Source organism: Macaca nemestrina, chromosome 1 (assembly GCF_043159975.1).
Source record: "Macaca nemestrina isolate mMacNem1 chromosome 1, mMacNem.hap1, whole genome shotgun sequence".
Lineage (NCBI taxonomy): Eukaryota > Metazoa > Chordata > Mammalia > Primates > Cercopithecidae > Macaca > Macaca nemestrina.
In genome coordinates, this window is record NC_092125.1 from 178,534,435 (window position 1) to 178,560,043 (window position 25,609).

The 25,609-nt window shown below is 38.7% G+C and overlaps 1 protein-coding gene across 4 annotated transcripts in view; it reads left to right on the top strand.

Annotated features, from left to right (window-relative positions):
* LOC105495244 (ubiquitin specific peptidase 24) overlaps positions 1 to 25,609 on the top strand; it is a 149,884-nt gene that overhangs the window by 114,571 nt on the left and 9,704 nt on the right. For 3 of the 4 annotated variants that reach the window (XM_071092601.1, XM_071092597.1, XM_071092598.1), the window contains exons 44-62: positions 71 to 196; positions 1,171 to 1,269; positions 2,487 to 2,569; positions 2,950 to 3,091; positions 3,318 to 3,437; positions 3,879 to 4,099; positions 4,428 to 4,552; positions 5,648 to 5,789; positions 6,977 to 7,127; positions 8,143 to 8,238; positions 8,923 to 9,026; positions 11,283 to 11,396; positions 14,994 to 15,090; positions 17,142 to 17,258; positions 17,667 to 17,759; positions 19,604 to 19,706; positions 21,777 to 21,898; positions 22,780 to 22,893; positions 24,136 to 24,201. In XM_071092601.1, the coding sequence (XP_070948702.1) occupies positions 71 to 196; positions 1,171 to 1,269; positions 2,487 to 2,569; positions 2,950 to 3,091; positions 3,318 to 3,437; positions 3,879 to 4,099; positions 4,428 to 4,552; positions 5,648 to 5,789; positions 6,977 to 7,127; positions 8,143 to 8,238; positions 8,923 to 9,026; positions 11,283 to 11,396; positions 14,994 to 15,090; positions 17,142 to 17,258; positions 17,667 to 17,759; positions 19,604 to 19,706; positions 21,777 to 21,898; positions 22,780 to 22,893; positions 24,136 to 24,201 (2,235 nt within the window). Of the gene's footprint in view, positions 1 to 70; positions 197 to 1,170; positions 1,270 to 2,486; positions 2,570 to 2,949; positions 3,092 to 3,317; positions 3,438 to 3,878; positions 4,100 to 4,427; positions 4,553 to 5,647; positions 5,790 to 6,976; positions 7,128 to 8,142; positions 8,239 to 8,922; positions 9,027 to 11,282; positions 11,397 to 14,993; positions 15,091 to 17,141; positions 17,259 to 17,666; positions 17,760 to 19,603; positions 19,707 to 20,693; positions 21,326 to 21,776; positions 21,899 to 22,779; positions 22,894 to 24,135; positions 24,202 to 25,609 lie in introns of those variants that run through there. The other variant, XM_071092605.1, reaches the window with a different exon arrangement.

Genomic DNA, 25,609 nt, shown 5'->3' on the forward strand with positions numbered 1-25,609 from the left:
TACATATGTCAGAGTTACCTGTGAAGCATTTTAAATATTTCAAGCTTGATAATGTTTCTTTTCTGTGCAGTCATTACTTTCGGTGGATGATGACACAGACAATCCAGATGATAGTGTGTTTTACCAAGTGCAGTCTCTCTTTGGGCATTTAATGGAAAGCAAGCTGCAGTATTATGTACCTGAGAATTTTTGGAAGGTATTTCACCCAGTAACTCTTGAGATTTAAAGATGTTAAATATTTGGAGTTTGGCTACATTCTTTCTCTAATGATAATGGTTTTTTGTTTTTATTAACTTTAGACTAATTCCTTGCCAAAAAACTGTAAAAGGATTTGTTATACCCTTGTTGAAATTGGTACTTGGTTTCAAATCATTAGAATGTGGAGAATAGTCATTCATAATTCCTAGGAATTTGCTCATCTTAATTGTTTTGAATATTTTTCATGATTCTTATTTTAGCTCTTTGCAATATTTGTTCATATCATTCCCCTGACCCTGTGCCAGTTTCACTAATGTCTTTAAATAAAGAACACTTAAAGTTTTTTGAGACGGAGTTTCGCTCTTGTTGCCCAGGCTGGAGTGCAGTGGTGCGATCTTGGCTCACGCCATCCTCCACCTCCCGAGTTCAAGCGATTCTCCTGCCTCAGCCTCCCAAGTAACTGGGATTACAGGCACGCACCCCATGCCCGGCTAATTTTGTATTTTTAGTAGAGATGGGGTTTCTCCGTGTTGGTCAGGCTGGTCTTGAACTCCCGACCTCAGGTGATCTGCCCGCCTCAGCCTCCCAGAGTGCTGGGATTACAGGCGTGAGGTACCACACCCGGCCAAGAACATTATTTTGAAACATTGCTGTACCGTGTTTCACATATTGGAGGATCACCTTGTGTTTTTCCCCATAGGTTGATTAGTTTCTAAGAGAGAAATTCTCTGTTTCATGGCCTAGATCTTACCCAGTATCCACTTCTGATTTCAGAGACTTATTATGATTGTAAGGGGACTAGGAAAAAGGGTGGATGGCTGAATACAAGCTAGTCTCACTTTACTAGAAATGTTCACATCCTAATAGTGAACCTGATTTTTAGAAGCATTTAAGTGCTCTTTTATGTTCCCTTTCTACCACATTCAGAAATTGCTACTTTTCCTTTAAAAACATTTAATTTTTGTTATATAGATTTTCAAGATGTGGAATAAAGAACTTTATGTGAGAGAACAGCAGGATGCATATGAATTCTTTACTAGTCTCATTGATCAGATGGATGAATATCTCAAGGTAATAAAAGTTTTACTTTCCCTCTAACTCCCTCAAACTCTAATTATAGTATGAGAATAGTGTCTTAGAATTTGAGGTTACTATGAAACTGACAAATCAGAAACTGATTATCTTTAACATAAGAACTATAATGTATTCTGTTTTTAAACATCAAAACATAACACAGATCAATAGAATTGTATATTTTCTCTTTTTTTTTTCTTTTCGTTTTTTTGAGACAGAGTCTCGCTCTGTCACCCAGAGTGGAGTGCAGTGGCACAATCTCAGCTCACTGCAACCTCTACCTTCCAGGTACAAGAGATTCTTGCACTTCAGCCTCCCGAGTAGCTGGGATCACAGGTGTGCACCACCACGCCTGGCTATTTTTTTTATTTTTTGGCAGAGATTGGGTTTCACCATGTTGGTCAGGCTGGTCTCAAACTCCTGGCCTCCAATGATTCACCCACCTCAGAGCTTCCCAAAGTGCTGGGATTACAGGCGTGAGGTACTGTGCCTGGCCTAGAATTGTATATTTTCTTAATTCATCTAACGCTCAATGAAGTATGTAACTCTTAATCTCTACTACATAATAATAGCCATTCCTACCTACATATTCTGTGTGTCCACTGAAATAATCTGGCCTCAGAAGAGTGCTGTAGTCAGCAGTGAGCTGACCGCCCTGTGCAGAGCAGAGAGTGCTCTGGCAAAGGGGAGAAAGGAGCCAGTTTCAAAGGTTATTTGTGGTGCTGTTGAAACCCAAAGCTCTCTACCTCAACCCTGTAAGCCATGTGGCAGACTTCCTAAACGGTATTGCCTTCTCAGATCCTGCTGTCACTGCCAGCATTGGCCTCTCATCAGTAGGCACAATTCTTCCATTTTATAAAGTAACTTGCAAATTGATGGCATTCTATCCACAAGAAAAAAGAAAAGATTGCCGAGAGTTGCCCCTAACTTGGTCCTTGTAGCACAGGGAGAAGGATTCGGAATCACCCTGGAGAACATTCTGTTGTCATTAGCTCTACCTGACCCATCCCTCCTCCTCCTCCTCTTCCTCTTCTGATCGTCTGCATCACTCTGACGGTGGAACCAATAATGGGTTTGGCCTCCATTTATCGCAGCTGACACTGCCAGAATGACTCATTTTGTTTTGGCCCTTAAATTGCAATGTGTTAATAAAATTCTATATACTCATAAGTTCTGGAGGCATCACTTAAAATTGTAACTTTTCATTCCAACAGAAAATGGGGAGAGACCAAATTTTTAAGAATACATTTCAGGGCATCTACTCTGATCAGAAGATCTGTAAAGACTGTCCTCACAGGTGAGTGAAGATATCACTGACAGGAAAAATAAATATCATTTTGAAGTGATTTGTCTAGTATATTGTAAATTTTGCATTTGTTAAGAGACTTAGAACCCTCTCCCTCTCAATAGATCTATAAGTATTTAGTGACTTAAATTTCTTTGGTTTCTACTTCCAGAAGTAGAAAAAATTTCTTTGTGGGCTTAAGAAAATATTCATTGAAATTCATAATTTTAAGCAATTCTAAATTGTCACAAAGTGGCATTTTAACTTATTAATGGACTTTTAAAATATTGAGGGACTCCCAGATTAAAAATGTAGTTCTGTGTTCAATTATGGTAATTGAAGAGTTTTAAATTCCATTGCTGATTGTGGGTTTTCTGTTATTTCCTAATCAGATATGAGCGTGAAGAAGCTTTCATGGCTCTCAATCTAGGAGTGACTTCTTGTCAGAGTTTGGAAATTTCTTTGGACCAATTCGTTAGAGGAGAAGTTCTAGAGGGAAGTAACGCGTACTACTGTGAAAAGTGTAAAGAAAAGGTATTAAGTTTGCCCTTTTTAAAAAACAAGATTAATTTGTTATTCACATAGTGTGTCTTGGTTTTATGTAAAATCAGTAGTAAGCTCATATTGTTATTTCCATTAGATTGTGTCATTACTTGTTTTCACATGGGTCAGGAAGACCTTTGCCTTAATTACTGTGCTGTTTTATTTTCTCCATGGAGATCATTCATATTTGCTCTTTTTTCTTTTTTTTTGTCTTTAGAGAATAACAGTGAAAAGGACCTGTATTAAATCTTTACCTAGCGTCTTGGTAATTCACCTAATGAGATTTGGATTTGACTGGGAAAGTGGACGTTCCATTAAATATGATGAACAAATAAGGGTAACTTTTTATCTTCCTGAAATTTTTCACAACCATTCATTTCCTCACTCCTTTTTTTTCCTTTTTCTGTTTTCATATTCCGTCTACCATGTCAAGGCTGTTGTCTCAGCATTATGAAGAGCCCCGTTGTCTTAGGCAGTTGCTGCTACTGGAATAGGCAGATCTGGAAACAGTCGCCCTCATTTCTAGAAGGCACCCTAGTGATTACTGTGAAGGAAAATGCCTTCCTTAGTGCTCAAACCAGAGACTACTTTAGACATTCCCAGACTTAGCATTTCTGAGATTTTATACTTGAATTGTTCCTAGCTTAAACTAGGAAAACACATAGTTGTTCCTAGCTTAAACTAGGAAAACACATCCTCTTATTTGGATCTCACTTAACTGGGTACTGCTGTATACGTTACTAATCAATGTTAATATGGTCTTTTTGCTTTTACGTAGTTTCCCTGGATGCTAAACATGGAGCCTTACACAGTTTCAGGAATGGCTCGCCAAGATTCTTCTTCTGAAGTTGGGGAAAATGGGCGAAGTATGGATCAGGGAGGTGGAGGATCCCCACGAAAAAAGGTTGCCCTCACAGAAAACTATGAACTTGTCGGTGTCATCGTACACAGTGGGCAGGCACACGCAGGCCACTACTATTCCTTCATTAAGGACAGGCGGTAAGGGTTTCCTGAGGCAGCACTTACTCACTTTCTGCCCTCGCCTTCTCTCCCTTATCATCCATACTCACCACTGTGGTGCAGACACACTTTGGCATTGTTCTTGACTGTGTTTCATTTTGAAGTTTTAAAGCTTAGTGCAACTGGTTTTACCCCTTCAGTTTGAAAAGTTGTTTTAGAAATTGAAATAATTGTTACTATATATTTCTTATGTATTTCAAATGATAATCACCTGCTTTATTTGTAGACAGTACATAGAGATAAATGCTAAGGATGAGAATGTTGATTTTTTTAACCTTATGATGTTTGTCTGATTTCCGGGCTCTAGAGGGTGTGGAAAAGGAAAGTGGTATAAATTTAATGACACAGTTATAGAAGAATTTGACCTAAATGATGAGACCCTGGAGTATGAATGCTTTGGAGGAGAATATAGACCAAAAGTTTATGATCAGAGTAAGTATTTACAAATGGATATTTTCCATTTTTTATTTATAGTTTTCTATAAAAATTAATAGTATTCTTTATATAAAAACAGCAGATTTTGTTATTTTTATTATACTACTATTCTAGCTATAGAACCATGAGCAAGCTCTTTAATAACCAGCGTGAAAATGTTCAAGGTGTTTATAAAAATTTTTTAAATAATTTCTTACAACAACCTTGAGGGATAGGTAGGGGAGCTGGGAGTAAGTTAAAAGGATGAAATGAACATCAAAGAGAAACTAATGAGTACAGAAATTGAACCTTAAAAATAGTTTTGGAAGTAGTTATCCATTAAAATTTTCAGATTTCCTTTTCACTAATATAGAGGTGTGACTAATTAGAGAAGACATTTCTAGCACCTGTGTTTTTAAAACCATATTTATTATGCAGTGTGGCAAAGCAGTCTTCCCCTCCACAACCCCCACTCCCAGGAGAAAAGAGTATGAGGAGAAGCACAACCCAATCAGAACTTGCTCTTTGATAAAAAGCTATTTGACGGAGACCTTGGCATTTCAGAAACCTGATTTTGAAATCTTCTAGTGGTATTTCTAAATTTTTAGCTGTATTGGATTCACTGTATTAGATTTTGATACCATGCCATTATAGTCGTGCATCGTATGGTGGTAACCTTTACGGGTTGGATATAGTATTGTCAGAATTTACCTAGATTTGGCCGATCATGGCAGAAATAGTTAAGTGAGGCCAGTTATCCCATCCTGTGCCACATAACATATTTTTAAATGTCACTTGCTATTTGCTTACATTTAGACCTCCCTAGGATACTTACCTTCTTTCTCTTACTCCATTACCATACTGCTCCCTTATTCCTTGCCCCCGCCTATATCACTTCCAAGTAAGAGATCAATCTTAGGCCCAGAACTGAAGTATCCTGACTTCCATGCTAAGCACTACTCTAGAGACACTCATATTTTACTTAACACTTTGCATTTTACAAATTTAGGGAGTAGTTAACTACTTACTGGAATAATGGGCCCTTTGTTTTAGATTGTCAAGACAAGAAAAGCTTTTACTTACAGATGTCTTTCTTAATGTCTTGTTATAAAGCAAACCCATACACTGATGTACGCCGAAGATACTGGAATGCCTATATGCTTTTCTACCAAAGGGTGTCTGATCAGAACTCCCCAGTATTACCAAAGAAAAGTCGAGTCAGCGTTGTACGGCAGGAAGCTGAGGATCTCTCTCTGTAAGTGACTCTTCCCTGTAATTTGCTGTGTGATTTCTGTGGTGATGATGTGGTCTATGAGAATATACTATTTGAGCTTTTAAAGATAATTAGCTAAGCTGGAGAGAAATTCTAAAGAATTCCAAAAAGAAAATAAATCCATTTCCTTATTGCTTCCTGGTTATTTTCTTGGCAATAGGTTGTTACATATTTAGAAAGATGCACGTAAGTTAAATCATTCTAGAGTTGAAGTGTTTTGTTTTTTGTTTTTTTGAGACAGAGTGGTCTCACTCTGTCACCCAGGCTGGAGTGCAGTGGCATGATCATAGCTCACTGTAGCCTTGACCTCCCAGGCTGAAGCGATTCTTCCACCTCAGCCTCCCGAATAGCTGGGACCACAGGCAAGAGACACCAGGCTCAGATATTTGGTTTGTTTGTTTTTTGTAAAGACAAGGTCTCCCAATGTTGCCCAGGCTGGTCTGGAACTCCTGGGCCCAAGCAATCCTCCCACCTAGGCCTCCCAAAGTGCTGGGATTATAGGCATAAGTCACTACACCTGGACCTTTTTTTTTTTTTTTTTTTTTTTTGATGTTAGCAGCATTTGTTGAATACACTTTCTGTCCAAAGCACAGTACTGTGCCAGCACTGTCAGAATGTTGTTGTTTTTTAAAGGTCCTGTCGTTGGTGAATTTGCCTTTTAATGTGTTGGGTCAGGAAAGTGTTTACTTTTTCATGTGAGAAATATGACTATATGTGTTTTATTAAATTTGAAAACTTGGTTTAATACTTTGTTCTTACAAGACTTTGAGTGTATGGCTCTAAGATAAGTTTATTTCACTGCTTTTTAATGGCTGGGAAAGATATCTCACAATAATATGTAGAAAGAATTCATTTTTGTGCTTACTAAATGTTAAATCTCATATGCCAATTAAGTAAAAATTTCTGTTAAAGTTTGTCCTGCACTATTTTATCTTCTATAATGTCAATCAGTTCTCCCAACTAATTAGAAGGTATTGCATTTTTTCATTTCTTAATTGATACATTACGATCATATATATTCATGTGGTACAGTTTTATGTTTCGATACATGTATAATAATCAAATACTTTAAGTCTAATACCCTGTTTATGTGAATGTGGCAAGTCTTACTAACTACTGAAAAAATAGCCATTTTATACTAGACGAAATTTTCTGATTCTGTCTCTTAGGTCAGCTCCATCTTCACCAGAAATTTCACCTCAGTCATCTCCTCGGCCCCATAGGCCTAACAATGACCGGCTGTCTATTCTTACCAAGCTGGTTAAAAAAGGTGAGAAGAAAGGACTGTTTGTGGAGAAAATGCCTGCTCGAATATACCAGGTAAGAACCATATAAAAAATTCTAAGAGGGAATGTCCACGTGGACATCAAAATGTATCCAGTAGGTCCAGAAGTACTCCTGCTGGGTTAGTCGTACCACTGGTGCTACATCATCTGACACACTTGTCTCATGAAACTTTTACGCCACGCCACAGAGGGGACCATAGAGCTAGAGCCATGGAGTGCTAAGAACACAAGTATGAATACACACTCAGGATTGGCAGGCACAATCACTGACCTGCTGTGTGAGTGTGAGATGTCACAAATAAACAATGTTGTGGGGAGTGGGCAGTAAAGAAACCATGTTGCCAAAATAAACTTATTTTGTCCGGAGAGAAAAACAAGGTTCATAACCTTTGAGTAGGACTAATAAGACAATGATTGGCCATTATTTATTGAACACCTACTGTGTGCTACGTGCTTGAAGCAAATCTTTAATTTGTAAAAGATTATTGTGCAGTATCAGGTTTTATTCTCATTTTTTGGATGGAAAAACAGGTTCAGAAAAGAAGAAACACGTGCCAGTGTCACAGGGCAAGGATCTAAATTCAGAACTGTCTACTCAGTCCAGACTTTATACACTAATTAATCAAAAGCTCAGTAGCTAGAACAAGAGACTTTGAGAAAAATACGGAGTCTTACATTAAGAAAGAGAGAGAATTAAGCCATCTGACACAAAGGAAGCATGGAGTTGGTTGTGCTTGGGAGAGCTCTATTTGTCCCCTTCTGCCTAAAATACCGAGTTAGAATTTATTTGTCCTTCATGTGACAGTTTACCTGAATTTCCCAAAAGGGTATGGTTTAATGAATAATAGTTCTTATAACATCTTATATTCCAAAGGAAGGTTTTCTCTCTCCTCTTTTGAAAGTTCAAAACTTGAGAAAGGGGAATTAAAAATTATAATTCACTTTTTATAAGTGCTTTTTACCTATATTTTTACATATCATTAGAAATGTCCTTCACATATTGAATATTTTTCCATATCATAAAAATAATTATTAATCTTCTTTTGTAGATGGTGAGAGATGAGAACCTCAAGTTTATGAAGAATAGAGATGTGTACAGTAGTGATTATTTCAGTTTTGTTTTGTCTTTAGCTTCGTTGAATGCTGTAAGTAGCTAATTGAATTCTTAGAAATAAGAAAGATTACAGTTAAATATATTTTAGCGAAAGCATTCAGTGATTCGTCTTCAATCTCAGTAGTTAGCATTCAGATTAGATGCAAAAAGATTTTCCCATAAATGTAGCCTGTATTAGGTAATATTAAAATGCAGGCAGCATTCTGAATGTATAATATAGATGGTGGGGAGGTGTGAGTTTCCCACATACTGGCTTTCTAAAGTGCCCTTGTTTACATTTATAGAAGAATCTTGGAATAGCTGTAACTGTGAACTCATGTCAATGGATACTGGGCTTTGTGGAGATTCCTAATTTGTAATAAAATGTTACAAGACTAAAGATTAACTTTCAACTACTTTTCCTTGAGTACCATGATTATAATTTGCCAATAAGGGAAAACAGTGTTCTTAGTCTCTTGATGACTTAGCATTCCTGTGGTCTAACAACTGTTTTGAGAGGATTTCATAAAAGAAATGAAGAAGATGTCTTTTCTTAACCTTTTTAAAAATTTAAATGGAACATTTTTTATAATGAACTGGCTAGATTCTTATTAGTATTTAACTTTATCATGTGTGTATATCATATTCATATATTGTGTCATATTTAGTTCGTAACAATGTGTAATAATCTATAAAACTTCTGTGAAAAACGTCCTCTTTCATGTTTCCCTCTTAGACTAAATTAAAGCATCCATATTATCCTTGCATGGCAAAGGTGAGCTTACAGCTTGCTATTCAATTCCTTTTTCAAACTTATCTACGGACAAAGAAGAAACTCAGGTGAGAAGTGATACGTTTTGATAATCTGTTGTGACAAAGGGCACTGGTTAATTCAGTTGAAGTTGAATTTATAATTTTAAAATATTGTGAAAGCAACTAGCTAATTTTATTCAGAAGACTAAGACATGTTCTCTAGCTTTAAGAAACTTCTAATCTAATGGACAGAATAGATCAAGCAAAAGAGAAATACCTAAAAAGAGAATGGGCATAAATTCTGTACATCTTGGAATTGGGCAAAATCATACCCAGTTAAGGAGATTAGAGTAGGCTGTAAGACACTGATGTTCTCAGAGGGTTTTGAAAGGCAAAACAGAGAAACACAGAGGGCTCATTTTAGGCAGAAGGGAAAGCCTGAGTAACAGACAAGACTTGGCCTAGGGAACCATGAGTGACTAATTGTGTTTTACTAGGACGGGTGAGAGACTCCTGGAGCTGAGGCTGAATATTGGGTTTGGAACTCACTGAGTGCCCTTAGTACCAGAGCAGGGAGTTTGGGCTCTGTTCAGTGGGAGATCATGAAAGATTTTTGAACAGGGAAGTATGTCCAGAGTAATGTCTTAGAACAACAGTCTCCAATATTTTTAGCAACAGGGACTGGTTTCATGGAAGACAATTTTTCCACAGAAGAGAGGGTTAAGGGACAATTAGATTCTCATAGGGAATGCACAGCCTAGATCCCTCACATGTGCAGTTCACAATAGGGTTCTTGCTCCTATGAGAATCAAATGCTACCACTGATCTGACGGGAAGTGGAGCTCAGGCTGTTCCTAACAGGTCCCAGACCGGTACTGGTCCATGGCCCAGAGGTTGGGGACCTCTGCCTTAGAAACTTTACAGACATGACTATATCTTATTCATCATTGGTTTTATGGTTTTTTTGTTTTGTTTTGTTTTGTTTTTTGAGGTGGAGTCTCACTCTGTTGCCCAGGCCGGAGTGCAGTGGCACGATCTCAGTTCACTGCAACCTCTGCGTCCCAGGTTCAAGCGATTCTTCTACCTCAGCCTCCCAAGTAGCTGGGATTACAGGCATGCACCACCACATCCAGTTAATTTTTGTATTTTTAGTAGAGACAGAGTTTTGCTGTGTTGATCAAGCTACTCTTGAACTCCTGACCTCAGATGATCCACCTGCCTTGACCTCCCAAAGTGCAGGGATTACAGGCATGAGCCACTACGCCTGGCCTCATCATTGGTTTTTATCTTCAGCACCTTATAAGGTGCCTGCACATTATAGGTTCTGGATAAGTAGTTGTGAATAAATGAGTGAAGAATGAAGAGTATTGAGCAGTGGTTTGTAGAATATACCTAGAGTAAAGGGAGACCCAGGATGAGGAGACCAGTTAGAGTTAAAAGACCACTGAAGTTCCCAGACTTTTCCCTCACTAGCAAAGTCAACTTCTCCAAGTGTGGAGAGGTTTTTGGACAGATTTTGCAGTCAAGAAACTCTTGAGAAAAAAATATATATAGTGACAACTTCATTTTTATGTGTAATAATCAAAGATATATTAAGTGATCTCAGTCTTTAGTATTTGATTGAAAAAGAAAAAATAATGTATTCCTTTCTTTTAATGTCCAGATGGCATGGATTTTTATGTCCTAATGGCATAGGATTAATTAAGGACACTTGGTCACTTCTGTTTGTGAAATTTGCTCATGCTCTTTACACGTTGCACACTATTTCCATTTTGTTTATATGGTCATTACACACAATGATCATTTTGGGACATTGAGGGATGTAAGGGAGGTGTTATGAGGGCATGGGTAGAATAGTCATTATGCCTTTTTTCTGCCTGAATTTTTTTTTTATTTCATAAGGTAGAATATTAACGATTTTAGCAATAAAGTATAAAAATGTAAATGTAAGTTATTCTGAAAGTGGACATTTTGTGAGTGTAAATTAATTGAACAAAACAAAATGCTATATAGTTCAGGCCTTTTTTCCAATTAGAGATGTTTGGTAAAGATGCAGAAGGAAGGTAAAGTCTAAGACTTAAGCTTCTTTACATGTTTTTGTTTGTGGGGAAAGATGAGCCACAACATAAGGAGCCAAGGAATGCAAAGCACTGGCTTCCAGAGTACACTGAGCCATGGTAGTGGGCAGTCATTGAGTGTCTCTTATCCCTCCACCCTACCCCGATAGGCAGACAGAGAGACAGACATTGATAGATAGAAATAAGAACCAGTAAGAGTGACACTGCATGGGGTCATTGGCTGGGCTCATGCTCCTAACATTGCTGTCTCTGCTTCTTTTTAAAGGGTTGATACTGAAGAATGGATTGCTACCATTGAAGCATTGCTTTCAAAAAGTTTTGATGCTTGTCAGTGGTTAGTTGAATATTTTATTAGTTCTGAAGGACGAGAATTGATAAAGTAAGTGTTGGAGTCTTTTAATTGAAAGAAATTTGTGTCTCTTCCAGTGATTTAGAGCTGAAGTTTCTTATAACCCTTTTTATTTCAACTTGAAATTATTTTTCTGCTTAAAGTCCGTTTTAAACTCTCTTCACTGAAACAGTGAGGAAATTATTCAGGTCACTCTAAAATCATCTCAGGCAAGTATTCAGTGACCGCAAGAAGAGCCTGTGAGGCAGATTGCCTGCCAGGTGCTCATAGGCACGTGGGTCCTAAACCCCTGTTATGGCTCAAGGGGATCAAAGACGCAAGTCTTTCCCCTCAGGGACTCAGAATCTGGTGGAAAGAGATAAACAATCCCAGGTTACCATAGTTCACAATATTGTCTAACTGTGTTTGGATTGTGACTAAAAAATAATTTTTTTAAAATCTACTGGTCGGCCGGGCACAGTGGCTCACGCCTGTAATCCCAACACTTTGGGAGGCTGAGGCAGGCAGACCACAAGGTCAAGAGATTGAGACCATCCTGGCCAACATGGTGAAACCCCATCTCTACTAAAAATACAAAAAAAAATTAGCTGGGCATGGTGGTGGGTGCCTGTAGGCCCAGCTACTTGGGAGGCTGAGGCAGGAGAATCGCTTGAACTCGGGAGGCGGAGGTTGCAGTGAGCTGAGATCGCGTCACTACACTCCAGTCTGGCGACTCTGTCTCAAAAAAAAAAAGCTACTGATAGTGTATTACCTATGATAGTACATCTATATGTGTACCTGAAATTTAAAAAAGAAAAGTTGCTTTTCTGGCAGAAATTCAGAATGCTCCAATCACTATGAATGTTTATACTTTACTTCTGATCATCCTCATCAAGTCAGCTTCTCCTGTCCTTCCTTGGTAGTTCAACATTTATGTGGGGTTCCAGCAAGCACTGCTGTGGTCTCTGGTGTCCCGTCTCCTCTATTCCCATTGGGCTTCTCCTTCACTCTCCTCAACTGTGCCTGCTCCTAGCTGCTCAACGTCACTGAGGAAGTACAGATTAGCAAATGAGCATTCCCTACCCCAACCACAGATGCAGCACACCTGCCAGAGTCTGTTCCAGCTTGCCCTTTCCTCTCTTTATTGTGGAGGAAGTATCCCCTCTTCTCTCAAAATGAGTCTCTTTGCATGTCCTGACCTTCTCAAGGAAGTGGACCCTTTAAGTATCTCACTCTTAATTCTTGCATCTTTACTTTCTAGAATTTTCTATCACTTCTGTCACTTCTGCCAGCATACAAATATGCTCTGTTTTCTCTCAAAACAAACACACAACAGGGAATTCAGAAACGCAAGTCTCTTCCCACAAGGCAATCAGTCTGGTGGTAAGTTAGAGATCTTTTCAGAACTGCTGGTCCCTGATCCCCTTCCTCTCTAGGTCTGAGCTCCAAACATTTATTTGCCTACTTGATATCTCCACTTTTCCCTCTAATCTATTTCATTCAGCAACAGAACTGTTCTTTTTTAAACAAATTAGATCACATTACCTCTCTGGTTAAAAATTCTTCAACGGAATCCTATTAGACTCAGAATAAAATCCAAAATTTTCACCACTGCCCACAAGGCCTTGCTTGATCTGGTTTTTGTCCTTCCAGGCTTTCCTTGACCCTCTCCCTGCTTATCAGGCTTTAGCCATACTGGCTTATTGATTCCTTGAACCCGCCGAGCTTATTTTCCTGCCTCAAGGTCCTTGCACCTGTTATTCTTTATCTGGAACACTGTCCTCCCCTCTTCACATAGTAAGTGACTTCTCCTTCAGACATCAGCATGAATAACATTTGCTCTGAGAGGTTGTTCCCAGTCACACAGTCTAACGGATGTTTGCCTGCTAGTCTGCTCCCTGTTTTTCTGCCCATCTCCTCCACTACAACTTCAGCTTCTTGAGGCCAGAAGCCAGGTTCATTTCATTCCCGACTAGACACAAAGAGGCTGGCAAATAGCAAGCACCCAGATACTTATTCATGCATGTATACATGCATATATATCCATATAATTCATAAAAAGGGTCAGTAAGCATTTCTGTGAAGTGCTGTGTACTATACGCCTTTCCCTTTAGAGTTTGCATTAGAGATAACCATTTTTTCTAGTTTGATTCCAAAATATCTTTCCAACAGGACTCCTGAGCATTGTGCAAGCCTTAGAATGTTATAGAAACACCATCCATTTGGAAGGAACATAGCAAATATTTTATTCATTCCCTTATATCCAAGCAGGCTTGCTTTTAAATTTCTCCAGAGAAGCTGTAACGTCCTTTGGGTAGTATGTTTTTGGTTTCTTAGTATTCCTAATGCTCAAGAATCCTGGTGAAGTACTTCTACATTCTTCCTGATAGAGTTTATTATAGTTTGTTTCTTTCTTTATAAAGACCAATTACTCATCACTATCAATTGCTATGATTTTGTGTTCGAAGAATAGTCTTTTTTTTTAATTACTTATTTCTTTACAATTTTTTAAGATAGTCATTTTTACAACTAAAAAATAAGTATACTGTATTCATGCTTTAGTAACTGTAAACATAAAGTGGTGTCGTCTTTTAGATCAGCCCCTCGGTGTAGTCTTCTTTTAAGGCAATTCTTTAAACCTAACTGTAGTTGTAAAAAAATTAATTCATAGTAAATATTGCTTACAGATTGATCTAAAGAATTCAAACTACTAACATGAAGGATAGTTTACATCTTTTAAGAGCCTTTTATTGTGGAAATGTTTAAACACACACAGAAGTAGGCAGAATGAGCCCTTTCCTGTACCCAGGCCCCAGGCAAGTTGTCAACTTTTGCCTGTCTTGTCTTAGCTATCTCAGCTCTCACACACGACACCCACGTGCAGGCTTTTTTTTCTCTCTGAAGTATTTTAAATTTCAGACATTATATCATTTCACAATTAATTTTCAGCATGTATCTGAAGGTAAAGTTCATCTCTAACAGTGAAGTTAAAAAAAAAAAAAAAAAGCAATGTAAGTACTTTACCATTATCATGAACCAACAAAATTAATATAATTCCTTCATATCACCTTGTATCTAGTCCGTGTTCAGATTTCATCCAAAAGTCTCGGAAGCGTCATTTTACCATTGAGTTTGCACAAATCAGGATCCCGTGAGGTCCCCACATGGCCTTTGCTTTCTGTGTCTCTTAAGGCTCTTTTGACCATCAGTCGTTCCTTTGTCCCCCTGCCCCTTGTATGCTGTGCCATTCGTTTGGGGAGTAGACTGTTTGCTCTGTAGAGCTCCCCATATTCTGGATCTGTTTACATCCTCTAGGTATTTCCTTCAAGAGAATTGTACCTGAGTCTGATTATACCTCTAGAGCTGAACTTTATGGGAGTACTTGTTATCTTTTAAACTTTCTTATAGTTGCCACTTAGAATTTTAGTGAATTTTGAACAGAGCCTTGTCGGCTAATACGTGGCATTCCAGTTAGCAGGAATAAGCAGAAGTGAAGTGACCTGGGAAAGCTCCACTTGGCCTGTAAGCGCTAACAGTGTCAGGAGACTCTACTTTTGTTTCTTGGCTATTAGGTGGGAACTGTGTTGGAGAGGTTGAGGTTATGGAAATGTATCTTGCTTTCTCACACCACCTTTCTCTTTCTTTCAGGATTTTCTTACTGGAGTGCAGTGTGAGAGAAGTACGAGTTGCTGTGGCCACCATTCTGGAGAAAACCCTAGACAGTGCCTTGTTTTATCAGGATAAGGTCGGTCTTGTTTTTAAAGCGTTATTTATACATTGTGTTTTTACCAAATGTTTTAAATTACAGGTAATAAGAAAGAGCCTAGGATTGGAGTCTGGTAATTTTGCCACATAAATGCACCTTCTGTGGACTGATTTTTGGTACATGCCAGGGAGAAGGCATTCTGTCCCTTCCTCCTCACATCCCAAACACCACGGTAGGCCGGGAATTCAGGCCTGCTTTGGTCTGCTTTGGGATTTTCTCTCTAGAAACACTCCCTTTTCAGAGTCCTCTCTCAAGAATTTGTATTAGATCTCTCTGAACTGAGACTAATCTGTGTCTAGAGACTCATCTAGACCAGCAGACATTTTGAGCCACCTCTGGCTTTGTCTCTTTCCTTATAAGCTATTTTCCTGATCTAAACCTGCAGCTGGCAACCAAACCAAATGGTGCCATTCATCCAGGGGCGTTAAGTCCTTACAGATACAGCAGTTACTTCCCAAGTTTGCTGTTTCAAACAGCTGACACTACATGGAAAACTTTGAAAAATGTTATTTTCACAACAAATTGGCTTCTTATAAACATTGGCTGGAGGCATTGTGCCTCAATGAACTAAATACAGATTCTAGGAATTACTGCTTCAAATGCAGATGTTGGCTTTGCTGTGCAACTTTGAGCAAGTCCTTTAAGGAGGATGTTGATCCAGATACAGTGCCTGCCACCCAAGCACTTAGTTCCATGAACAAGGCTGTCAAATATGCCCTTTAGGAAGGTCCTCAAAGACTGTGTCTCAATTCCGGGAATCATTAGGAAGTTGAGGTTTACTGTAAGGCAGTGGTTTTGATCAGCTTAAATAGCAGAACCATTTTTTAAATAAAACCCTATCTGGATGCACAATATAGAATACAAACCACAGGAGCTGCTGAGGACAGTTCAAATGCCATTGCTCCATTCCCTGTAGAAGTTTGTAAGATGTGTCAAGAATCCTTAACGTAAGGACCATATCACTCTCCTCCTTCCTCCCATGTACCAACCCAAACAAAGGATAAAGGCAGAGTTAGTGCAGCCTCCCTAGAGATGGGGTCAGGCCACAGCATATTACCCACCAGCCTCTAAAGGCAGGACAGCAGGTGGCAGAAAGAGAAGGGAATGGCAGCCATACACTTGGAAGCCATTTGCTCAGTGAATTCTGTCTGATGCCCAGCTGATGGATTTTCATGTCTATTTCCCCCGCCTCCCCCCATAAATGGAAATGGTGCCTCTTGCCACCCACTTTATCTTGGAAAGTACTTTGAAAATGAAGTGCTATGTAAATGCTAAATTTTACTGTATTTATAATGGGTGTGACAGGATGGATGGGAATATTGCAAAAGTATGAATCTTCAGAGGAAACGAACTAATGAGAGTAGTAAGCCTGGTCTTAATTCTAGATCACAGATGAATTTCTAGGGACTTGTCCAAAAACAGGTGGGGTGGGAGGGAAAGAAGAAGCAATGTCATAACCAAAATGGTTTCTAAACAAATAAAATGTTTTTCAAAGCTTTCCATGAGGCGTCAGCGGGCTCTCAAGTAAGTTCACGGCTGAGTCGATATCACCGTTGTCATTCTGTCAGGCTGTTGCTCTCCATTTGCTCCATCGGCTTGGTTTCCAGCCCCTATGCCTGTGTCTGTGTTTTTTATTCTTTGCATCTGTGATTATGTGAAGAAGTAACGTAGTGGAGGGAGGGATTCAGAAATGTCTTCCCTAAACACCCCACCTTTTTTTAAGAGACAGAGAGATACTGGCTCTGGAGAAAATGTGACTCGGCGGTAGAATCATGCCCTTGACTCTGAAATCTAGGAACTGAAACTAAGCTTTTCTTTTAATTATTGCTATGGTACCAATCTTTCTCTGGAAGGTAAAATGGATAATTCTGTTTTTGCTCTTCAAAGCATAAGTCCATCTGAATCTGAGACTGGATTGTATCAATCAGACTTTCTTTTGTTCTTATGGTGGTTTACCTCAAATTAATCCTGTTACAAATGTCTGTCTTATGTTCTTTTTCTTCATGTAATTTTATCTTTCCTCTAACCAGCTAAAAAGCCTTCATCAGTTACTGGAGGTACTGCTTGCTCTATTGGACAAAGACGTCCCAGAAAATTGTAAAAACTGTGCTCAGTACTTCTTCCTGTTCAACACTTTTGTACAAAAGGTAAATAATTTTTTTCCTAATATCTTTTTCTAATACAGAAGATTTATACGCTAAAAAATTTTTAGACTGGTTAGTAAAGTTCTGTATGGTATGTTTTTTATGATATTTCTTCTTAAAAATCTTGTGAATTATACTACTTGTAAGAATTCTGATGAGGTGCGTGTAGTTACTTATTGATAGCAGTAGAAGTCTGCATTAAAACTAGGGGTTAATTGTTTAGTAGTTATTGTGAAGCAATGTGAGGCTTAGGAGTTTTTTTAAATTAGATTTTAACAAGTACTTTCTATATGGAAATAATATTCGTAAAATATATATTGACTCCTTAAAACTTTTCATTGATCTGTGTTTTTAAAACCAATTTTTGTCTGGATAGAAATATAATTTGCTATTCTCAATATTTTGTGACAGCAAGGAATTAGGGCTGGAGACCTTCTTCTGAGGCATTCAGCTCTGCGGCACATGATCAGCTTCCTCCTAGGGGCCAGTCGGCAAAACAATCAGGTAAGGACTACTTTTATATCCCTAGTGGAATGGCTATGGTTTTCGTAGCCACTGTGTTTCTTTTTGTAGGTGAAAAATGTTTTGAATTTCATAGAAGTCTAAGTACTAGTACCATAGAGACTTTAAAATTCTTTGGAGTTAAATTATTTTTACAACTTCTTCATAGAATTTAGTCTAATAACCCATGGAAATTACTAACTAATGACAAAGTCGTAAGAGGGAAGGATGGATTCTGACTGGGGAGGGGCTTTCAAAAACCTTTAAGGAATAGGTGGTATTGGGATCTTCTGCGTCTTTCTGGGGCTGTGAACAAGGCTGTCTTGGTGGTGGTTCTTTTAAGTCAGATGCTGAAAACACAGCCAGAATCCAAATGCAAAGTTGTGCTGTTATAAACTGAATGATATTGCAGATATAATACTCTTGTTCAAATGAAAAGGAAGTTATTTGGGTTTTTTGGATTGTTGTTTGTTTGAGACAAGGTCTCACTCTGTCACCAGGTTTGCTGTCACCCAGGTTGGAGTGCAGTGGTGTGATCAGGGGTCACTGCAGCCGAGACCTTTTGGGTTCAAGCGAACCTCCCTCCTCAGTCCCCTGGTAGCTGGGACTATAGGCACATGCCACCATGCCTGGCTAATTTTTGTATTTTGTATAGAAACAAGGTTTCACCATGTTGCCCAAACTGGTCTCGAACTCCTGGACTCAAGTGATCTGCCCACCTCGGCCTACCAAGGTTGTTTTGTTATAATAGGGTTGAATATGTCCAAAACCAACTCTCCTGTTTGAAATTCTTTTATTGCAGTGTTTCTCCCATCCATTGTATTTCTTTTATTTGATATATTCAAAATACATGAAATGCTAACATGCAGTGATAATAAGTACTATTTATGAAGTACTTATTTTGTACTCCATACATCTGGTCACTTTGTGGTGGTATACTTTTGATACTCAGTTCAACAAAATTAAGCAGCTTCATCTCCATTCTCAGGCAAGGAGTAAAGCTCAGAGATGATAAGTAACTTGTCCCAGGTCACAAAGCTAATGCATTGGTGGAGCATGGATTCAGACCCAGCTCTGCTGGTGTCGAAGCCAGAGCCTTTTCCCCTGTGTGTCAATACATTGCACAGGCACTTTTCCTTCCTGCTAAGGGAGACAGATTTTCGGCTTAGGCTTCCTCTCAGCTTTCTCTTTAGTGTTAAAAAACAAGTACTGACAGCATCATGTGCTCTGTGTGTTGATACTATGTTGAGATTTACAATATCCCTTTTCCACTTCAAGCTCTTCAATATCCAAGGCCCCATTGTCACTAGCAATTGATTTAAATTCAGTATAATTCAGCTGCATATAAAATTAATATTATTTTGCATTTATGGAGTACATTTCTACTTTTGAAAACATTTTCACTTTTAATATTTCATTTGGTCCTCAAAATCACAAAGTAGGCAGAATAGAGAGGTAGGAGGTAGCCTTACCTCTGCCAGTACATGAAGAACTCAAGATAACTGTTGTGGTGAACAACGCACTCACATTATACAGCACAGTGAGTGGCAGAGGCAGGGCCAGACCTGCAGATCTCCAGCTTCAGAGTTTTTCCCATTATACTGAGGCACATTGTAAGCACTCCGTACCTACAGTGAATCCATAAAGGGACTGGTTTTAGAATATGAGTTAATATAACCCTTTGAGCTTGCTTAAAACCTGTGGTTTTTTTGTACTTTGACCTCTTCTATCAAGCACTGAGAAATAATTAAAGCCCAGAATATTATGAACCAGCAAACCCTGTCCCTTCCTCTTCATATTATTTCTAATGACAACGCTAACAGCCACTTTATCTTCCCTCGTGACAGATACGTCGATGGAGTTCAGCACAAGCACGAGAATTTGGGAATCTTCACAATACAGTGGCATTACTTGTTTTGCATTCAGATGTCTCATCCCAAAGGAATGTTGGTAAGCCTAACATATCTTAGAATGAAGAGATAATGAATTTGTCTAGTTTGGGGAGTAATAATATTAGCAATTAAATGAATATCTCTTGTTTGTCATTCAACTACTTGCTAATTGAGGTGCACTTAAAATTTTTGTTTTAATTCATGTTAAACTTTATAATGTTTTACTAGTTTGCCATAAGAGAAAGTGAGTCATCATTTATTTGGGGGAGGTGAGAGGGTATATAAGTATTTTTTTTTAAATAACTCTTTAGGATTAAAAGCTAATTCAGAGCTCATTTATCACCTTAATTTGAACTGCTACTGTGTGGAAAATAGCCATGGTGTGGGTTGGAGTCTCCTAGCTAGCTGTGTGAACCTGACCGTTCTGATCTTCAGTGCAAAATGAAAATACTAAAAACATAATTCCCCAGGTATAATGAAATAAAGTACTTTGTAAAAACAAAGAGAATGCAGATATAAATTACATCACTGAAATATATTTGAATGTAAGATATAGTTGGTAGCATTTTCCATTTGTCTCCCAGAACTAATAGCATAGTCATCATTTAATACAGCAAAACCGCAGATTGTCCTATATGATTATCCAATGTCCTAAACTATGTGTGTATTGTTTTTATACCCGTCCTAGGTCTTGTCATGATAGCGACAACAACCATAGTAATAATACAACAAACCAGCTTTTCAATGTTTTCTGTGTGCTGTGCTTTAAATTTGTTGTGTTTAAAGCGCACAGTGCTTTAAACTTACTGTGTTTGATCCCCATAACAAACCTATGAGGAGTATTAGTCCTGTCTATGGATGCGAAAACTAAGGTACAGAAAGGTTCAGTTCAGTAACAAGGTTGTACAGCTAGTTAGTGGCATAGAAGCCAAGGCATGAATGCAAACTCAGACTCAGAAGCTGCTAGGAAGATCTAATGTCAGGAAACTAACTAAAAAACACAGAGCATCCTTCTGATAGAGAAATGCTTATTGACTCTCTAAAGGGACATTGGAGGAACACTCGGACGGTTGTATTATAAGGCACAGTTTGCTTACTAAACTCCGACTCATCTAAAAAGACAAAGCTGCCTAATTTCGTGAGTTCAGACAATTTTGTAATGAAAACTAAAGTATGCATTCTGGTTTTTGTAGTAAATGAGAGAACTTCTTCCATATGGGTTGATTCTGCTTAGCATAGGTGGTGGTAACCATTATTTGAGAACAGCTGTTTGAGGAACGGAAGTGTCTTCTGCGCTGTATCTTCAGTGGCAGCTTTTGGCAGTATTTCATATACTATTTATATTTTTACCTGTTTGAAAGATTATTGAGTGGGAATCACTAGGTATCCCTAGACTGTGAGGGGTCCGCTTGTGTGAGTATTCAGTGTGTTTGTGAGTACTCAGTGTGTGTGTGAGTACTCAGTGTGGGTGTGAGTACTCTGTGTGTGAGTACTCAGAGTGTGTGCGAGTGCTCAGTGTTTGTGAGTACTCAGTGAGTACTCAGTGTGTGTGCTTGTACTTAGTGTGTTTGTGAGTACTCTGTGTGTGCGAGTACTCTGTGTGTAAGTACTCTGTGCGAGTACTCAGTCTGAGTACTCTGAGTGCTCAGCGTGTGTGAGTGCTCAGTGTGTGAGCAGTGTGTGTGTGCAAGTACTCAGTGTGTATGTGCACACTCAGTGTGCACGAGTACTCAGTGTGTATGTGAGTACTCTGTGTGCAAGTACTCTGTGTGTACTCTGTGTATGCAAGTATTCAGTGTGTATACTCAGTGTGTGTACTCAGTGTATGTATGTGAGTACTCAGTGTGTGTGTACTCAGTGTGTGTGTGTGTACTCAGTGTGTGTGCGAGTACTCAGTGTGTGAGTGCTCAGTGTGTGTGCGCAAGTACTCAGTGTGAGTACTCTGCGAGTAGTCAGTGTGTGTGCAAGTACTCAGTGTGAGTACTCTGCGAGTAGTCAGTGTGTGTGTGTGTGTGAGTACTCAGTGTGTGTGCGAGTCTTGAAGGAGGCACATTTCCTTATGGATGTGTATTTTGTGGAGTAACACCAGGTGAGACAGGTTCTGTTTTGTTTCTTTGGTCTCTTAAAGCTCCTGGCCTATTTAAGCAACGACCACCCATTAGCATTGCTCCCTCAAGCCCTCTGCTGCCCCTCCATGAGGAGGTAGAAGCCTTGTTGTTCATGTCTGAAGGGAAACCTTACCTGTTAGAGGTATGTATTTGTTATTCTAAAGCCATTTTTTTTTTCCTATTTGAAGAAAATTGCTTTTTGTTAGTAGTTATGTTTGGCATGGAGAGTATTGTTAAGAGAAGAAATGATTATTTCAAATTAAGTTTTCTTATATGTCAAAAAGAAATAATTAGTGGAAGAGAATATTTTTAGTCCTGCGTTCAGCCAAGGTCCAGACCTCCAGGTCCAGCCCAGCTAGCTACCCATCAGGGCCCCAGAGGGAGGTAAATGGCACTTCATCCATCAGAATCATTTCATTCATTGTAGAAGGTTTTGTCCCCAATCTCTTTTGTGTGTCCCTGGTCCTGGAATACTACAGCTCTGAACCACGTGTTGTTAAACCTCAGGAGTATGGGTGGGCTGCTCTCAGCTCTCCATTGTGGCGCTTGTGTGGCTCATCCTCAGTCTGACCTTCCCATTCTAGCAGAGCCACCCCCAGCTGTGGACTCCATCTTCCAGTTCTTCTTCCCTACCTGATTTACAGATATGTGAATCTATGAACAATATAATTCTGTTTTTTAAATTAAATCAACAGTGTTGTACTATTTAATACATATCTTTTTTTTTTTCTTAATATTTTTTGGATCTATTGGTGATTATTTTAATTGTGGGAGCTTTTGCCTTTGAAAAACTGATGGAAATGACTCCTGAAAAAGTGCACATTTGCGCAGAATTGTGTAAAATTTCAGACAGGCTTAGACACCCTGAAGTCTATCTATAGACTTCTAACAGTTAAGAAACCCTGTTTTCAGGCAGTGTTAATTATCTTAAAATCTGGGTAGATTTCAGTTAAAGGCAGCAACAACAGATGGACTGTTAACTGTGACATGAGAAGAGCTGACTGTGTTATGTCCTCCCACCAGGTAATGTTTGCCTTGCGGGAGTTGACAGGCTCGCTCTTGGCACTCATTGAGATGGTAGTGTACTGCTGTTTCTGTAATGAGCATTTTTCCTTCACGATGCTGCATTTCATTAAGGTAAGACCTCAGTTAAACGAGTGATAGCCAGATCACCTTTAGGTGAGACTCTAGGAGAACATCTGTTTGCTCCAAGGCAGTATGCTTGTTCTCATAGCCTAAATTGTTTTTCCTAATCATTCTACTATAGGCTCATTTTTATTCATTTTTAATCTTTAATTTTTAATTACATAGATTAATTACTACACTCTCTTTGGGAAAAATTTAAGCATAGAAATGAGGCCAAAAGAAAAAATATAGGCCAGGAAAAGAATAAGTAAATAAGAAATGAGACCGAAGTCTACTGTGGTCACCACTAGTCGCCCTTGCTCACTGTACCCCAGGGACCAACACTGTTACATTGATATTTCCTTCCAGGCCTCTTTGTATGGATTTACACTATGTATATATCAGTTTCTGCCCACAGAATTTCTGCATGCCTTTTCTGCACCAGTATTTATAGTGGTGATACATGTAGTGTTAACAAGAAGCAGGTGATTAGTGGATTATGTCTTTAGGCTCTTACTACGGTATGTTTTTCCCTCAGCCTTTTCTGTACAGACCTGTATCAGAGGTGATTAAGTTCCTCTCTTTGCTGTTTACTAATTATATGACCTTGGGCAGTTCCTTCCTCTGTTCCAACTTCTCACAAACTTCACAGGTTGTGAGAATTCCGTGAGGTGGTATAATATGTGAAGTGCTCACTTAGTACCATACCTAGCCTCTTGGAAGTGTGGTATTTTACCACAATGTCCTTTCCCACCTTTTATACATATAAATTTTATTAAAACAGCTGAAGGAATGTGTTTTATGAATTTTGCCTTCTTCACTTAGTATATCTTGGCACATTTTTCTATTTTATAAGCTGACTTTTTATGTACTTTGTTTACAGCATCCTTAACTCAAGAGTATTCTCATTTGTATTCTTGTAGCTCTACCAGCATCTTCTGGAAAACAAGCTAGGATATGCACATATATAAAATGGGATCTGTTTAGTGACTTGAAATCTCCCCTTCTCTTTCTTCTCTTTTCTCCTTCCTAATTTCATAGTAAAGTATCAGAGTGTTGCAGCTGGAAGAACCTTAGAGGTTGTTTATTTCTGTTCCCAGATTTAGCATTTGAGAAACTAAGGCCTAGAAAGGGGTATTGACTTGTCCAAGGTCAGCCAGATGGTGATAGAACTAGAGTGTGGATCCAGCATTGTTTATTGCCATTCCAATATGCTTTCCACTGAAATTTTTATGCTTTTAAAAAATATTTCAGAACCAACTAGAAACGGCTCCACCCCATGAGTTAAAGAATACGTTCCAACTACTTCATGAAATATTGGTAAGTCATAACTGTTCTGATTCACTTTTATTTAAGAATGTATTAGTCAACAAGTGTTTATAAATTTAAAATTGTATGTCTTTTTATTGTTTCTCCATTCATTTGGTCTGCATTTATTGAGACCAAATCTTCATGTCAGTCACGTGTCTAATGCATTTGATTTAGAGGTGAGCAGTAATAAAACTACCTCCTAGGAGCTCACAGTTGAGTGAGGGAGCAAGACAACTACACAGACAACTGTAGTGCAGGGGACTGAAGGGGAGTAATAGTGATGGTTAACCCCTGCCAGGGCCTTACGGTGGAGAAGGCATCGTGTTAGCGCAAATGATGTTAGGTTTAAACTTCACAGTCACCCTCAGAGGTACATTTCTGGTTTTATAGTTTATCAAATCTTAAGACACTATTGATTGTATATACGTACTACGAAAAGTATTTTTAAGAGCCATGAAACTGAAATGTAATCAATTGTAGGATGCTTTCCAGTCTCAGAAGTGTGAAGAGCTGGGGAAAAAAAAATCCTCTGGCAGTTGTATTGAAGGATGGAGTAAAGAAGGATGCAAGACTGGGAACTGGAAGACCATTTAGGAGTCTGGGAATATTCTGAGTGTGAAATAACAAGGCCTGTGGTGGGGCAAGGGACAGACAGATCAAGAGGTATTGTGGAAAGAGAATCAATGGGATTTGGTGACTGGTTATGAGTTAATGAGAGTCTGGTCCAGAGGTTCCTTAGAGAGTGAGGGCCTGAGTTCCCTTTGGATTCTTGATACTTCATAGAGGCCTTGGCACAGAATAGCCATTTAATAAAGAGTTTTGAATAAGAAAAGACATCATAGATGCCATTTGTTAAAAGCTTGTTTTTCAAGTTCTTTACCTCCTTTTGGTCCTAGTGCTTTTACAAACTTTGGCAGATTAATACACAGTAGGACTGCGTATTGTTCATCTATCAACAACAAACCCATATAGTTTTATACCATGCACAGTTCAGTAGTAAGAACTAGAAATACAGCTATGATAGCAAAACTTCAACACATTTTTAGTAAGCAAGTTAGAGCATAAACCTCTTATCCTTAGGAACATAAAGTATATGTCCTCGTAGCCCACAGAGAACTATAGATGTAGTTGATAGCAACACATAGATAGGAAATGAATAGATCTTTAAGTATACTTAATAGTTTTTTCTCTTAGTTTTAAGATATATTTGAGATATGTGGCAGTGATGTAATATTTGTTTGTATTAGGGGTTTTTTTGTTTTCTTTTTTTCAAGACAGAGTCTCCCTCTGTTGCCCAGGCTGGGGTGCAGTGGTGCCCGGGCTGGAGCCACAGTCATAGCTCACTGTAGCCTCAAACTCTTGGGCACAAGTGATCCTTTTGCCTTGGCCTCCTGAATAGCTGGGACTACAGGCACAT